General features: G+C 39.4%; 1 protein-coding gene, 6 non-coding genes and 3 pseudogenes across 7 annotated transcripts in view; 6 read left to right on the top strand and 4 right to left on the bottom strand.

Moving 5' to 3' along the window:
* The first annotated feature begins 427 nt into the window (after nt 1-427).
* Nucleotides 428-637, top strand: LOC139963314 (small nucleolar RNA U3). Its single transcript, XR_011791550.1, has one exon. It is a non-coding gene; the product is annotated as a small nucleolar RNA U3 (small nucleolar RNA).
* An 885-nt stretch (nt 638-1,522) lies between these two features.
* LOC139963312 (small nucleolar RNA U3) lies at nt 1,523-1,732 on the top strand. Its single transcript, XR_011791548.1, has one exon. It is a non-coding gene; the product is annotated as a small nucleolar RNA U3 (small nucleolar RNA).
* An 884-nt stretch (nt 1,733-2,616) lies between these two features.
* On the top strand, nt 2,617-2,826 carry LOC139963313 (small nucleolar RNA U3). The gene has a single exon (XR_011791549.1). It is a non-coding gene; the product is annotated as a small nucleolar RNA U3 (small nucleolar RNA).
* An 873-nt stretch (nt 2,827-3,699) lies between these two features.
* On the top strand, nt 3,700-3,909 carry LOC139963311 (small nucleolar RNA U3). Its single transcript, XR_011791547.1, has one exon. It is a non-coding gene; the product is annotated as a small nucleolar RNA U3 (small nucleolar RNA).
* An 887-nt stretch (nt 3,910-4,796) lies between these two features.
* Nucleotides 4,797-5,006, top strand: LOC139963315 (small nucleolar RNA U3). The gene has a single exon (XR_011791551.1). It is a non-coding gene; the product is annotated as a small nucleolar RNA U3 (small nucleolar RNA).
* An 887-nt stretch (nt 5,007-5,893) lies between these two features.
* Nucleotides 5,894-6,103, top strand: LOC139963316 (small nucleolar RNA U3). The gene has a single exon (XR_011791552.1). It is a non-coding gene; the product is annotated as a small nucleolar RNA U3 (small nucleolar RNA).
* Nucleotides 6,104-6,629: 526 nt separating this feature from the next.
* On the bottom strand, nt 6,630-6,828 carry LOC139963321 (small nucleolar RNA U3; annotated as a pseudogene).
* Nucleotides 6,829-7,145: 317 nt separating this feature from the next.
* LOC139963300 (U2 spliceosomal RNA) lies at nt 7,146-7,222 on the bottom strand (annotated as a pseudogene).
* A 3,577-nt stretch (nt 7,223-10,799) lies between these two features.
* LOC139963008 (putative N-acetylated-alpha-linked acidic dipeptidase) overlaps nt 10,800-16,177 on the bottom strand; it is a 37,710-nt gene continuing 32,332 nt past the window's right edge. Inside the window, exons 16-18 of the mRNA XM_071963458.1 lie at nt 15,308-15,392; nt 14,458-14,550; nt 10,800-13,304 (exon numbers count right to left, since the gene is read on the bottom strand). Coding sequence (XP_071819559.1) covers nt 13,109-13,304; nt 14,458-14,550; nt 15,308-15,392 — 374 coding nt within the window. The 3' untranslated portion in view covers nt 10,800-13,108. The remainder of the gene's footprint in view (nt 13,305-14,457; nt 14,551-15,307; nt 15,393-16,177) is intronic.
* LOC139963307 (U2 spliceosomal RNA) lies at nt 15,015-15,184 on the bottom strand (annotated as a pseudogene).

Raw genomic sequence — 16,177 nt, 5'->3', positions numbered from 1 at the left:
TAAAGACATTTCAGATAACTTATTAATATTTTCTTATATGGGTGGACATAACTCTAAGATCGGAAGAAGTCTTCTATCTGACGTACTTGCTTAATATAGAACAATATCGTAGCTAATTTTTTGAGATGTATAAAAATGTTTGATTTGCATATGAAACTCCGCCCTAAAAGTGGAACGCCTACCAGCAAATACGGCAGCTAATATACAATTTCGTTGATAACTCCTTTAAATCACCTATATTTCCCACTTTAAGAGTCCGATTTTCAGTAACATGCGCTCTGTAATAATTTCCATTCATTGTTAAGGATAGAACATTGAAATATTGCATCGTTTATCTGATTTGAATACAAACATAATACAGTATTTCACTACGGGGAAAAGTACATCTTTAAACGATAGGTTCATATTTTACGCCTATCGAATCTTTACTACTATACTTCCAAGGATCATTTCTATAGTTCGTAAGTTATTACGAGTGATTAGAATTGTTTGGAGTTGCAACCACGATGACGAGTAACAATGTCTCTCTCTGAGCGTGAAGCGGATCAGTAACAGCGTTAATTCGTAGTTTCTGATCATTGATGACCGTTCCTCTGCTCTTCGGAGTTCTGGAGGAGAGAGACATATTCAGAGTGGCTGCAAACATAGTAGTGTTCTTCTTATTAAACAATGTAAAGAAAGGATCACCCAAAATACTAACTGCACGGCAAGTGTGTCGTACCGGCATGATAGTGCTGAAGTGGGTATCGGCATAGTGTTAGTTTTGAAGTGAACAACAGCCTTATCGAAATTTTCCTCAACCGCACATGTGCGTCACAAGGTGACCTCCAGTCACGTGAGAGCTTAGGAATTTTTGCGAAAAGAGCAAAATTCATTGCCCAAAAGTGCTAGGTTTGAACAAGTTTCACCGAGTCCCAAAAGAAAATAATACAATGTGCCTTACATCAATGGAAAGGTACAAGTGTAAATATTCAATGTAACATAAACATTGACCTGATTAGAGGATGTCGAAAAACCAACAGCTGTGCCTTTTAAGGTTTATCACGGTACTGGGAGGCAAGTGCCCCAACCCCCAATGACCCCGCCCGCCCGCCCCGCCCTCCTTTAAGCATTGTAGTTGGGTCTGAGTGTTTGTGTCTTCAATTTTTTCTCTCTCCTATAGGGTCCTTGATGGGGGCTTGAGTGTCCCTCCTGATCCTTTTTTTCCCCCTACTAAACTAAACAAAACTACTCCATTTTGTGGTTATTTGGATATAAACAACGCCCTCAAATTGACATTCCTTTGTAGAGATGATCTACGATTTCGTTGGTAACTCCTTTAAAACACTTATATTTTCCCACTTTTAAGAGTCCGATTTTCAGTAACATGCGCTCTGTAATAATTTCCATTCATTGTTAGGGATAGAACATTGAAATATTGCATCGTTTATCTGATTTGAATACAAACATCATACAGTATTTCACTACGGGGAAAAGTACATCTTTAAACGATAGCTTCATATTTTACGCCTATTGAATCTTTACTACTATACTTCCAAGGATCATTTCTATAGTTCGTAAGTTATTACGAGTGATTAGAATTGTTTGGAGTTGCAACCACGATGACGAGTAACAATGTCTCTCTCTGAGCGTGAAGCGGATCAGAAACAGCGTTAATTCGTAGTTTCTGATCATTGATGACCGTTCCTCTGCTCTTCGGAGTTCTGGAGGAGAGAGACATATTCAGAGTGGCTGCAAACATAGTAGTGTTATTCTTATTAAACAATGTAAAGAAAAGATCACCCAGAATACTAACTGCACGGCAAGTGTGTCGTACCGGCATGATAGTGCTGAAGTGGGTATCGGCATAGTGTTAGTTCTGAAGTGAACAACAGCCTTATCGAAATTTTCCTCAACCGCACATGTGCATCACAAGGTGACCTCCAGTCACGTGAGGGCTTAGGAATGTTTGCGAAAAGAGCAAATTCATTGCTCAAAAGTGCTAGGTTTGAACAAGTTTTACCGAGTACCAAAAGAAAATAATACAATGTGCCTTACATCAATGGAAAGGTACAAGTGTAACTATTCAATGTAACATAAACATTGACCTGATTAGAGGATGTCGAAAAACCATCAGCTATGCCTTTTAAGGTTTATCACGGTGCTGGGAGGCAAGTGCCCCACCCCCCAATGACCCCGCCCGCCCTGCCCCGCCCTCCTTTAAGCATTGTAATTTGGTCTGAGTGTTTGTGTCTTCAATTTTTTCTCTCTCCTATAGGGTCCTTGATGGGGACTTGAGTGTCCCTCCTGATCCTTTTTTTCCCTACTAAACTAAACAAAACTACTCCATTTTTGTGGTTATTTGGATGTAAACAACGCCCTCAAATTGACATTCCTTTGTAGAGATGATCTACGATTTCGTTGGTAACTCCTTTAAAACACTTATATTTTCCCACTTTTAAGAGTCCGATTTTCAGTAACATGCGCTCTGTAATAATTTCCATTCATTGTTAGGGATAGAACATTGAAATATTGCATGGTTTATCTGATTTGAATACAAACATCATACAGTATTTCACTACGGGGAAAAGTACATCTTTAAACGATAGCTTCATATTTTACGCCTATTGAATCTTTACTACTATACTTCCAAGGATCATTTCTATAGTTCGTAAGTTATTACGAGTGATTAGAATTGTTTGGAGTTGCAACCACGATGACGAGTAACAATGTCTCTCTCTGAGCGTGAAGCGGATCAGAAACAGCGTTAATTAGTAGTTTCTGATCATTGATGACCGTTCCTCTGCTCTTCGGAGTTCTGGAGGAGAGAGACATATTCAGAGTGGCTGCAAACATTGTAGTGTTATTCTTATTAAACAATGTAAAGAAAAGATCACCCAAAATACTAACTGCACGGTAAGTGTGTCGTACCGGCATGATAGTGCTGAAGTGGGTATCGGCATAGTGTTAGTTCTGAAGTGAACAACAGCCTTATCGAAATTTTCCTCAACCGCACATGTGCATCACAAGGTGACCTCCAGTCACGTGAGGGCTTAGGAATGTTTGCGAAAAGAGCAAATTCATTGCTCAAAAGTGCTAGGTTTGAACAAGTTTTACCGAGTACCAAAGAAAATAATACAATGTGCCTTACATCAATGGAAAGGTACAAGTGTAACTATTCAATGTAACATAAACATTGACCTGATTAGAGGATGTCGAAAACCACCAGCTATGCCTTTTAAGGTTTATCACGGTACTGGGAGGCAAGTGCCCCCCCCCCCCAATGACCCCGCCCCGCCCTCCTTTAAGCATTGTAATTTGGTCTGAGTGTCTGTGTCTTCAATTTTTTCTCTCTCCTATAGGGTCCTTGATGGGGGCTTGAGTGTCCATCCTGATCGTTTTTTCCCCTACTAAACTAAACAAAACTACTCCATATTTGTGGTTATTTGCATATAAACAACGCCCTCAAATTGACATTCCTTTGTAGAGATGATCTACGATTTCGTTGGTAACTCCTTTAAAACACTTATATTTTCCCACTTTTAAGAGTCCGATTTTCAGTAACATGCGCTCTGTAACAATTTCCATTCATTGTTAGGGATAGAACATGGAAATATTGCATCGTTTATCTGATTTGAATACAAACATCATACAGTATTTCACTACGGAGAAAAGTACATCTTTCACGATAGCTTCATATTTTACGCCTATTGAATCTTTACTACTATACTTCCAAGGATCATTTCTATAGTTCGTAAGTTATTACGAGTGATTAGAATTGTTTGGAGTTGCAACCACGATGACGAGTAACAATGTCTCTCTCTGAGCGTGAAGCGGATCAGAAACAGCGTTAATTCGTAGTTTCTGATCATTGATGACCGTTCCTCTGCTCTTCGGAGTTCTGGAGGAGAGAGACATATTCAGAGTGGCTGCAAACATTGTAGTGTTATTCTTATTAAACAATGTAAAGAAAAGATCACCCAAAATACCAACTGCACGGCAAGTGTGTCGTACCGGCATGATAGTGCTGAAGTGGGTATCGGCATAGTGTTACTGTAGTTCTGAAGTGAACAACAGCCTTATCGAAATTTTCCTCAACCGCACATGTGCGTCACAAGGTGACCTCCAGTCACGTGAGGGCTTAGGAATTTTTGCGAAAAGAGCAAATTCATTGCTCAAAAGTGCTAGGTTTGAACAAGTTTTACCGAGTCCCAAAAGAAAATAATACAATGTGCCTTACATCAATGGAAAGGTACAAGTGTAAATATTCGATGTAACATAAACATTGACCTGATTAGAGGATTTCGAAAAACCATAAGCTATGCCTTTTAAGGTTTATCACGTACTGGGAGGCAAGTGCCCCACCCCCCCAATGACCCCGCCCGCCCTGCCCCGCCCTCCTTTAAGCATTGTAATTTGGTCTGAGTGTCTGTGTCTTCAATTTTTTCTCTCTCCTATAGGGTCCTTGATGGGGGCTTGAGTGTCCCTCCTGATCCTTTTTTCCCTACTAAACTAAACAAAACTACTCCATTTTGTGGTTATTTGGATATAAACAACGCCCTCAAATTGACATTCCTTTGTAGAGATGATCTACGATTTCGTTGGTAACTCCTTTAAAACACTTATATTTTCCCACTTTTAAGAGTCCGATTTTCAGTAACATGCGCTCTGTAATAATTTCCATTCATTGTTAGGGATAGAACATTGAAATATTGCATCGTTTATCTGATTTGAATACAAACATCATACAGTATTTCACTACGGGGAAAAGGACATCTTTAAACGATAGGTTCATATTTTACGCCTATTGAATCTTTACTACTATACTTCCAAGGATCATTTCTATAGTTCGTAAGTTATTACGAGTGATTAGAATTGTTTGGAGTTGCAACCACGATGACGAGTAACAATGTCTCTCTCTGAGCGTGAAGCGGATCAGAAACAGCGTTAATTCGTAGTTTCTGATCATTGATGACCGTTCCTATGCTCTTCGGAGTTCTGGAGGAGAGAGATATATTCAGAGTGGCTGCAAACATAGTAATGTTCTTCTTGTTAAACAATGTAAAGAAAAGATCATCCAAAATACTAACTGCACGGCAAGTGTGTCGTACCGGCATGATAGTGCTGAAGTGGGTATCGGCATAGTGTTACTGTAGTTCTGAAGTGAACAACAGCCTTATCGAAATTTTCCTCAACCGCACATGTGCGTCACAAGGTGACCTCCAGTCACGTGAGGGCTTAGGAATTTTTGCGAAAAGAGCAAATTCATTGCTCAAAAGTGCTAGGTTTGAACAAGTTTTACCGAGTCCCAAAAGAAAATAATACAATGTGCCTTACATCAATGGAAAGGTACAAGTGTAAATATTCGATGTAACATAAACATTGACCTGATTAGAGGATGTCGAAAAACCATAAGCTATGCCTTTTAAGGTTTATCACGTACTGGGAGGCAAGTGCCCCACCCCCCCAATGACCCCGCCCGCCCTGCCCCGCCCTCCTTTAAGCATTGTAATTTGGTCTGAGTGTCTGTGTCTTCAATTTTTTCTCTCTCCTATAGGGTCCTTGATGGGGGCTTGAGTGTCCCTCCTGATCCTTTTTTCCCTACTAAACTAAACAAAACTACTCCATTTTGTGGTTATTTGGATATAAACAACGCCCTCAAATTGACATTCCTTTGTAGAGATGATCTACGATTTCGTTGGTAACTCCTTTAAAACACTTATATTTTCCCACTTTTAAGAGTCCGATTTTCAGTAACATGCGCTCTGTAATAATTTCCATTCATTGTTAGGGATAGAACATTGAAATATTGCATCGTTTATCTGATTTGAATACAAACATCATACAGTATTTCACTACGGGGAAAAGGACATCTTTAAACGATAGGTTCATATTTTACGCCTATTGAATCTTTACTACTATACTTCCAAGGATCATTTCTATAGTTCGTAAGTTATTACGAGTGATTAGAATTGTTTGGAGTTGCAACCACGATGACGAGTAACAATGTCTCTCTCTGAGCGTGAAGCGGATCAGAAACAGCGTTAATTCGTAGTTTCTGATCATTGATGACCGTTCCTCTGCTCTTCGGAGTTCTGGAGGAGAGAGATATATTCAGAGTGGCTGCAAACATAGTAATGTTCTTCTTGTTAAACAATGTAAAGAAAAGATCATCCAAAATACTAACTGCACGGCAAGTGTGTCGTACCGGCATGATAGTGCTGAAGTGGATATCGGCATAGTGTTAGTTCTGAAGTGAACAACAGCCTTATCGAAATTTTCCTCAACCGCACATGTGCGTCACAAGGTGACCTCCAGTCACGTGAGGGCTTAGGAATTTTTGCGAAAAGAGCAAATTCATTGCCCAAAAGTGCTAGGTTTGAACAAGTTTTAACGAGTACCAAAAGAAAATAATACAATATGCCTTACATCAATGGAAAGGTATAAGTGTAAATATTCAATGTAACATAAACATTGACCTGATTAGAGGATGTCGAAAAACCAACAGCTGTGCCTTTTAAGGTTTTCACGGTACTGGGAGGCAAGTGCCCCACCCCCATGACTCCACCCCCACTCCTTTAAGCATTGCAATTGGGTCTGAGTGTTTGTGTCTTCAGTTTTTTCTCTCTCCTATGGGTTTTTTGATGGGGACTTGTGTGTCCCTCCTGATCCTTTTTTTTGTACTAAACTAAACTACTCCGGTCATCAATGATCAGAAACTACAAATTAACGCTGTTTCTGATCCGCTTCACGCTCAGAGAGAGATATTGTTACTCGTCATCGTGGTTGCAACTCCAAACAATTCTAATCACTCGTAATAACTATACTTTTTATGAAAAAGTCGCTCAGGAAAGAACCCGGGCACGAAAACCACAATAGCGAACGACTGATCCGCTCTCAACCCCAGTCCCCTTGCATCGGGACTGTGACATATAATACTTTTTAAGACAAAGTCACCCAGGAAAGAACCTGGGCACGAAAACCAAACTACCAAACGACTGATCCGCCCTCAACCCCAGTCCCCTTGCATCGGGACTGTGACATCTAATACTTTTTAAGACAAAGTCACCCAGGAAAGAACCTGGGCACGAAAACCAAACTACTTAACGACTGATTCGCTTCTAACCCCAGTGTCCTTGCATCGGGACTGTGACTGTGTGATCATCGTCGGGTGTGCATCACCATTCCCCTCGAAAGGGAACAGATACTACACATGATCTTAGCCAAAAAGCCGAGAAGCGATCTAATAACTGACGAACTATAGAAATCATCCTTTGAAGTATAAAAGTAAAGATTCAATAGGCGTAAAATATGAACCAATCGTTTAAAGATGTACTTTCCTCCGTAGTGAAATACTGTTTTGGTCTTTGTACTCAACTAAGATAAACGATGCAATACTTTGCAATGTCCCTAACAATGAATGGAAATTATTACATAGTGCATGTTACTGAAAATCGGACCCTTAAAAGTGGGAAAGTATAAGTAATTTAAAGGAGTAATCAACGAAATTGTAGATCACCTCGATTAAGGCATTTCACTTTGAGAGCGTTGCTATATTTGCAAATAACTACAAATAGTTCTGTGTCATTATCAACCAAATTAGCTGCGACAATCATGTTTACAAAATCAAGTCTGGTTAGGATAGATCTCCAATGTTAATTGAAACAGGGAGGGAGCGGATTTCGATGGGAAGGGGCCCGGGAGGGTTCACTTGCCTCCCAGTATAGGGATAAACCTTAAAACTACCCTTTGCATAATTAGAAGTATAACGTTTCAATTTTGAAATGAAAACTGCCTCTTTGTTACTCAAAAAATGACCTTTCATTACGATTACTCCTTTATATCACTGATACTTCCCACTTATAAGAGTCAGATTTTGCAATACCATGCACTATATCACTATATCACAATTTCTATTCGTTGTTGAAGAGGTTATAGGGCCTTTAAATTAATTATATTGAACACTTATAAAAAGAGTCCAATTTGTAAGAACAAAACTTGTTACCACTCTGAAAATGTATCTCTCCTCCAGAACTCCGGAGAGGAGAGGAACGGTCATCATTTTGACTAGAAACTACGATTAATGCATGCATGCAACATATAAAATGATTTGAATTGTCTCACCTCGTTATAAATTTCGTTCTTTCTTTATGGCTATTCTCTAACTTGAGATCGATGGACCGGGACTGCTTCTTTCAGTTCCCCACTTATTTTCAGTTTCACTGATCAGTTGCTCAAAGTTGAATAAAACATCTCACCAGTGCTCTCGTTTCTTAGGTTTATCCGTCCAGGGAGCTATCATCAATGCCGTATATACCTGTACCGTCGTCTTCGAACGTAGGCCTATATACACGTAAATATGGGAGCTTGGTCAGAGCATGGAGGTGTTTTTACCTCCATGGTCAGAGCATCCATGGTCAGAGACGGTCTACAATATAAATGGAAAACCTTTACAAAAGTCATAGACTGCTTCTACCATTGTATCACTCTATATGAGCTTGTTCGCATATGTGACAGTTACGAAACCTGCGACTTTTCGGACAATCTTGCGCCTTGTCGTAACTTGACACCGTGTTTAGGAGAGATACCTACCTGACCACCTGGGCTATTACGTAATGCAACGTACCAGCTATAAACAACAACCGTGTCTTTCCCCCTTCTCTTCCCTTTCGTTGCCGCATGGAGTTGTCAAACGGGAGCATATTACTTCCCAAGAACGAGATGGCATGTTTATTAACCGTAATTCATGTCTCTGGTACAAGCTACGAGATTCGGACTAAGGAATTACTAAAGAGTAGAGATCTACTCTGGTCAGGCGAGGAGGTAAAACGCCTTGTCCCGATCATTAGAAGTAGCATGTCACTACGTCCACATAATACCTTCATGTTTGTCATGGAAAAGGCACAGACTAAATTACGCAACTCGATTTGCTTAATGAATCCGACGCTTCTGTCAACAACCCTGTTTATTATTATTATCATCAAGGGTGAAGTTGACCGTGTAACATTTCATAGAGAAACGAGCCTGACTGACTATATATATATATATATGTTCATTCATACTTAGTAAAGATTCCTAAATCCTATTGGTCCATTCAGGTCAGCTGACCGTGGTTAATCCTGTGAGTAACGCACGGTAAAATTACCGGCGGATGAATACAATTGATACCATGTTACCATGTTTTGTCGTCTGCCCTGATGAGCTATCGAAATACATCAAAAACACAAAATGGCTAATATAACGTTTGATTTGAACTTCGATTTGCGCACTTTAGACGAGGTAGACACTCAGGAAAACAATGGAAGATTTGCAAACCTGGTTGAGAAAGACTTAATTCACAGAAACGATCTTGTTCAAAAGTCTTGCAAGATGCCACCAGAGGTAAAGGACGCGAAAACATGGATCCGCACTCGAGTCTAGGCCAAAGTGTAGGCTGCACAGCTGTTGCCTCCAACAATTAATTGACATTAACGTTACTGCTGCTTTTAGGGCTGAAACGTCTAACATGTCCAAACTGTTTTCCAAATGTTCTTTCCAAAGTCCTGTGAATGTTTACTTCCAAAATTCATAGTTATATCCGTATTAAAACACCAAACACCAAACAGTTGTGGATGCTTTGAGTTTAAATATATCCAGTATCTGTCCGTAATTAAATGTTCGCAAGGCCGTTATGTTGCTCACAGTATTATAAATTTAAAGTTAAACGACCGCAGTGCCAAGCACTGTGTAGTGTGTACGTTCAAGTGAGTGTACGTGTTCAATACAAGGCCTACTATGTTACAGTATGACTGTATACCATACGTACATGTTTGTCCCTAGAATGGTTGCTATGGGAACCAGAAGCTGTGGGGTATTGATATGATGACGCCAACCAGTAATTGTTTGTAGTTCCTTGTTATTGAGACCTTTCAAAAATAGTTTTATGGCCGCAATATTGCCAAACATTAGTTAAAAAGTTATTATGGTTCATCTTTTATGAATGACAGCCTTTCAAAGACGTTTCCTTTATAATATTCACTATCGTTCAGTATTACTTTATAATTGCACATGTACATTATTGTTATGCTGGTTGTTAATCGTTAATTCGACTTACGGGGTATCACTTTAATAAATCTTCGGTTATACGTAACCAAATATGTTTTGTTTTATGATTTTTCCCCCACACAAATGGTAGTGTATGAATGAACGGGGTTAATCAACGGTCTAGCGTGCGTTACTCACATGATTAATGCACTCCGGGTGTTAATGCTATCGCTGGATGCACTCGGGCTCCGCCCTCGTGCATCGCTTGCATTATCCCCCGATCGTGCATTAATCCTGTGAGTAACGCACGCTAGACCGTTGATTAACCCCTTATTCATATACCTTACTGCAGACACATTTGCTATCATTTTAGCCATCTGTCCAAATTATTGAATTATACGTTGCAAGTCTGCTTAAAATATCAGCAGCACACTGGTAATGTTTCCTAATGCTGCCAGAATGTTTCTCACTTTCTTCCCAATGTTTGTTATCAACCCGCGAGAATAAAAAGAGGGAGGAAGAATGTATTGTAGTATAGCGCCGCCCGATTTAGGGAACGCGTGCACTATTTTACATGGCTATGCGAAATAGCATGCAGGGCAGTTCGCAAGGAAGTTGAGTTGAGGGAAAGTTGGTAGGGGTTGGGGGAGGGGGGTAGGGGAAGGAGTAGGACCAAGTTGGAGTCGAATGGGCTAAGAACATTTGGCACGCTAGAAATAATTCCACACAGATACCCATCCTATGATACCCTTGGAAATCCCTTCACATAGTAACAAAAATTACTCAGTAGAAAAGTATAGAGTTTTTCTACATTGGATATTGTTTATTAGTTAAAAATATCAATCAGTATCTGACGTCATCAGTTTATTGTGACGTCATCAATTTTCGTCATGATAAAATAAAAGAGACCCATATTTACTACACTATTATGCTTGATATGTATATGTTATATATGATGTGATAAAATATGAAAAGAATATAGGCTACATTACAAGTGCAATAAGATATGCATATAACACTATAATCTGCAATTCAATGCGTCAATTGGAAGAAGTTTCAGTTACAACGTAAAGTTACGTAATAGCAATAAGAAAAGAAGTTTCAAATCCGCGTGTAACTCAGGATATCAAATAGTCTCTATATGTATATCTATCTTTTGATATAATTTGGTCAAACATGCGTGAATATTTCAATACACTGAGATTTGTACATCTGGTAAAATTCATATGCGTTTTACACCTTATTGAAATTAAATTAGTTTTGTATAGTTGCATTGCAGTAATCTCCAGTTTATTTGTAATGAATCTGTGAATGTTGGTTCCGCGGGCACACCGGTGTCAGCGCTGTTGTATTCCTATTACGTCATCGCTGACGTCACCACTAATTGACGGTGCATCACTACGTGTGTCACCGATGTCACCAATTGTTTCCTCGCGGATGACGTCAGTTCTGTCATCACTGCTGTCATCACAGTGTCACTAATTGACGTCATTGCTGTGATCACTTGTAATTGATTTATTACCGATGTCGTCACTTTTGTCAGTTACATTGTCATTGCTGAAGTGATGCGGACATCACTGATGTCACCGCTCACCTCATCAATGAATTTGTCCAAGATGTCGGCGGCAGTCGTGTCGTAACTTGAGAGATCACCGTCGACCTCGACGACTGATGTTACTGGTGGTAGTGTCGTCACCGATGATGTCACTGAAGCCTTTCATGTTACTATCAAGGCTAACGCGGGGGTACACTAGCGAGCGGTTAGTATACGTTGATAAAGGTTGAACGTTAGCACACGGAAGTGTACATTCGAAAAGAGACACACATACATACACACACACATACACACACACACCGCAATAGTCCGCAATAGTCCAAACAAAGAGACGGTTAAACATCTTTTCTTCAGAGTCTAACAAAACAACAAGTGACAAGAAAGTCAACTCTAAACGCTACACGTTATTGCAATTAAAAGTACACTTATGTTGCCTTAAATACCAATCACTTTCAATCTATAGATTGAATTCAAAGGAATTATACTTGTCTTTTCCATTCTCCACAGTTGCCGCGACCAAAACGACATTGACGCATGGACGGGCGTTCAGAAATTCCTATACATTGCGACTTCTAATCTCCTGCCCTACTCCCCAGGCCCTCCTGTCACCCCCCCCCCCCCCAGATTTCACTTAGACTTGCACCTTGCTTCGATCTCTTCTCCAAGTAGAGTAGTCACTGAAGACGTTATAAAAGTCAGCTGAGTATGAATTCCACGATACTACAGTGTAATTCTGAATATTTTCTTACTATCAACGGGGAAATAAAATAAATAACGATAGGAACAAATTTATAATACAAAGATAGAATTGCTCTATAGAGTACAACATCTCATCCCTAGTACACTACGTGTAGGGATAAGATAATTAATCATGCGTATTATATAGTATAGACTAAAACTAGAATGCCAACAAAATAAGAAGAAGAAGCAGGTGTCGTATATCGATACATAAATGTTCGACTATAAAATACTATAGCATGAAAGTTTCTATTTTTCTATAGTTTTTTTTCAAGAAAGTAATTTCATAAATAATCTTAACCTCGCGTACCATATATGTATAAAAATTGGTCTTTAATTATTTTAATTACAGCCATTACTCTTGATTTTCTTTCAAATGATTGAAAACGTTTCATTTTTATAACCTGCAATTCATGTGGATCATTCTCTAATACAATGATAATCGGTGGTTTAGGACAAATGTTGGAGCGCATGCGCTGTGTTTTGAGCATGGGTGTATGCACAATTCTCAAAGTACGACTTTTTGAGATGTCATTGACATGCAACCAAATATTAAAAGATACATAAGCACATTGTTTTTTTAAATTTTCTTTTCCATGGGAATGTTGCGATGAGCATACGTGGGATCATAGGAGCAACCGCGTGTAGCAGGGGAGGGGGGGGGGTTGCGGGGGGGATATTGCTATTCTCTTTCTATTTATTTATCTAATTGTTTATAAGATTGCACGTTTATGCCCCTCCTCCTTTCGATGCTCAGATTCAGAAATATTTACTCATAAATATAAATCATCATTACTCTTGACTACGATACTTTCACCACGACGTAAAATCTTTGAGAACCTCGGTAGCTTCCTGCAGGGCTTGTGTTAACATGACAACCTGTCTCTCGACCTCTGACCATCTCTTCTCCTGGTCCGGATCATCGTCAATATCTTTCAAAGCCAGCACAATACCCGGAAATGTTCGCGCAGGGTAGTCGAAGAGACTGGAAGGTCCAATAATCGTGTGTCTGTGAATGTCAAATATATATGCGAGAGTATAAGTAAGACTGCACTATAGGGGTTGATAGTGCATCGATACAGTGCACCTCAGGTAGATTTCATGCCCGAAGCCCTACTCTCCTTTTCTTTGATGAGGGAGGGGTGGGTGAGGGGGGCTTTTTATAAGAATGAATGACGCGACACCATTCAATTTGAAGGACGATGTTTATATATCAGCTCTACAAGCAAAGATAACGTTTTTGTCTCTGTTTCGTTTCCAGTCTCTGGAAAACCAGTGCAAAAGTCGGATGGTGCAAGTGAAATCTGGAATCTGCATGGGAGGTCGTGGGTTCGAGACTTGGCTGGTTAAAGTAGGGCTTCTAAAGCTGAGTTTCATCAATGAGAAATCCAAATAGGAAAAAATGGGCTAAAATTTGAAATTCCATAGCCAATCGAAGAGAAAAAGTAAGTAATTTTAAGCCATCCGATTTCTCCCGCACCCATGTGTGCCTGCTAAACCAGGTCGATACTCAGGCGGAAAATCAGCCATTTGGGACAGTTTTCAAATGCTTATACCTCTCTAGACTGTCCTCCCATTTCTTGCTTCAAAGCCCTCGTATTTACAGTACAAACAGTTCCTAACCTTTATCTGATAGAAAGATCAAATTCATACTGCTCATACTGACACTACGAGTGCTTTGAAGCGGGACATGAAAGTATAGTATAGAAAATATTTTTCGAAATAGGTGTTGAAAATATGTTCCCACAGCATCAAGATATCATTATGAATACAGTAGACAAATTTCTCAGACGGGACTGTTGTTATTGTTGTTTTGCTATATGACCGAGGACTTGACGGTTGTGATTTCTAAAGAATCACCACGTCCTCGGAAGAATTCTATTGCATGGGGTACGTGGATTTGAACTATGGAAAATACAATGGGGTCCTCGGTCTGAATGTAATACAAACATTTGTGGGTGTGTGTGTGTGGGGGGGTGGGTTTGAGGGAGGGGAAGGTGGGTGAAAGTTCATATTTATTAATCTCTGTTACACTACTTATCAGTGACATTTATATCCCCTTCAATTGTAGAAGGGACGAAACTGAGATAACACCCTCTTAAAGATAATGACGGCATTACCAAAAACCAAAGAGTAAAATAAAAAACCCAAGATCCACTCACCTATAGACTGGTTCTCCTGGCAACAACTCTCTGCTAATGAAAACCCGTTCCAAGGACATCATCTGGTCATTTATGGCACGCACTGCCAAAGGACTGTAAAGAACAATGAGAACACATTAACTTTGACATCGAACCCCGATTGTTTTCCATATAACCTGGAGGTTCTGACACTTCATATAAAAGGGTTGCACTGTAAACTTGAGAACCCCTAGAAAGATCAATGGAAAGATCAATGGTAACAGGGAAATACTTTTGAGTTTCTAACTTAGTCTACAGGGGTAGGAGAGAGGATGGGAGGTGGGTGGGAAAGCGGTATGAGGATGATAGTGGGGAGGGTCGGCGGATGGGGGGGGGGGAGTAGACTAGTGGAAGAGAGCGGGATTGGAGGAGAAGGAAGAGAGGGAAGAGGATGTTGACCTGCTGATGACCTTTAATGGCCGGCCCAGATGGAATTTAATCACAAATAATTGCATCCCATGTGATGGCTACCTGAGAGTGATATGAAGAGAAGCAAACATGCAGTTAAACCAACTCTCTGCTTAAAACACGCCATCTTTGTTGGGTCAAAAATAGCAAGTGGAAAAATGCATATGGTGTCTTAAACCGACTGCAAAATCCTAAAGCAACGATGAAGTTTATACCAGATATAAAAAAAAAATACAAAACTATACTGCTCGAAGGGGAACAGATACTACACATGATCTTAGCCAAAAGGCCGAGAAGCGTGTGGTTACTTCAATATTGGTTTCTATTCGAGGCGGAGATAATCAAGATCTGTAACTTCATTGGACCATTTAAATACCAAACAAAGCTAACAAGTACGTTTACACATCACAAATTCCTGACTTACTTATCGGTGTCTACTGCTGGTAAAATCGTATATTGAAAGTTGTTCGCGGAATGTTCGAAGCCCTCCAAAGCAGCTGAGAGAAAATCTGTTAAGAATTACAAAAAAAGAAAGGTAAAACATCATACGATTAAACAGCTGTAAACGGGCATAACAGACCACCGTATACCCCTGGCAACATAAAGCAACTAGTTCAGTTGATAAAACAAATACAGTTGCTTCGTATAAAAGTTGTATGGAATTTTACATACTTGGAGAGATTGTCAAGAAACACAATGACATTAATTACCTTTTTAGGTCATGAACATTAGGTCCTAATTAAACTAAAATAACAGTTATGCGGACATGAAAATCACGTACAGCTCCTTACTGAACAGTGCACTACAATATGAAGATCATATTAGTGAAGATCATCATATTGACGTCATTAACTGACCTGAGTGTTTTTCAGGTCGTTGAAATGTTTGTTAATCCCTAAATTTGTATCAATTACGGAGACGAAAACTCTATGTTTTAATACCCTTTCCTTATAACTTCCGGTGTTCTATTTGAATTTATTTTTGTTTAAAAGTATGTTTTTTTTTTAAGGAAAATATCAAGTACGCTCTATGTAAAAATTTGAGTTTTTATTTTCTGTCAATATTGTTCGACATTAAAGCTTATATGTTCTTGTTATTTTTGAATAATATTTATATCATTTGTGTACAGATGGAAGTGACATTGCTACGAGAGTTGAGTGTTTAACTAGATGGAAAAAAAAATCTAAATAAAGAGGAAATTGACAGCTAAACAAACATTCTAGAATCCAAATGTATCACATTTCAAAATCATCCAAGAAGAACATTAAAATGGCCAAAGAAAAGGCTGAAAGAA

The sequence above is a fragment of the Apostichopus japonicus genome, chromosome 21, assembly GCF_037975245.1.
Source record: "Apostichopus japonicus isolate 1M-3 chromosome 21, ASM3797524v1, whole genome shotgun sequence".
Lineage (NCBI taxonomy): Eukaryota > Metazoa > Echinodermata > Holothuroidea > Aspidochirotida > Stichopodidae > Apostichopus > Apostichopus japonicus.
Note: the sequence above shows the minus strand (reverse complement) of the source record. Positions and strands in the feature narration are given on the sequence as shown.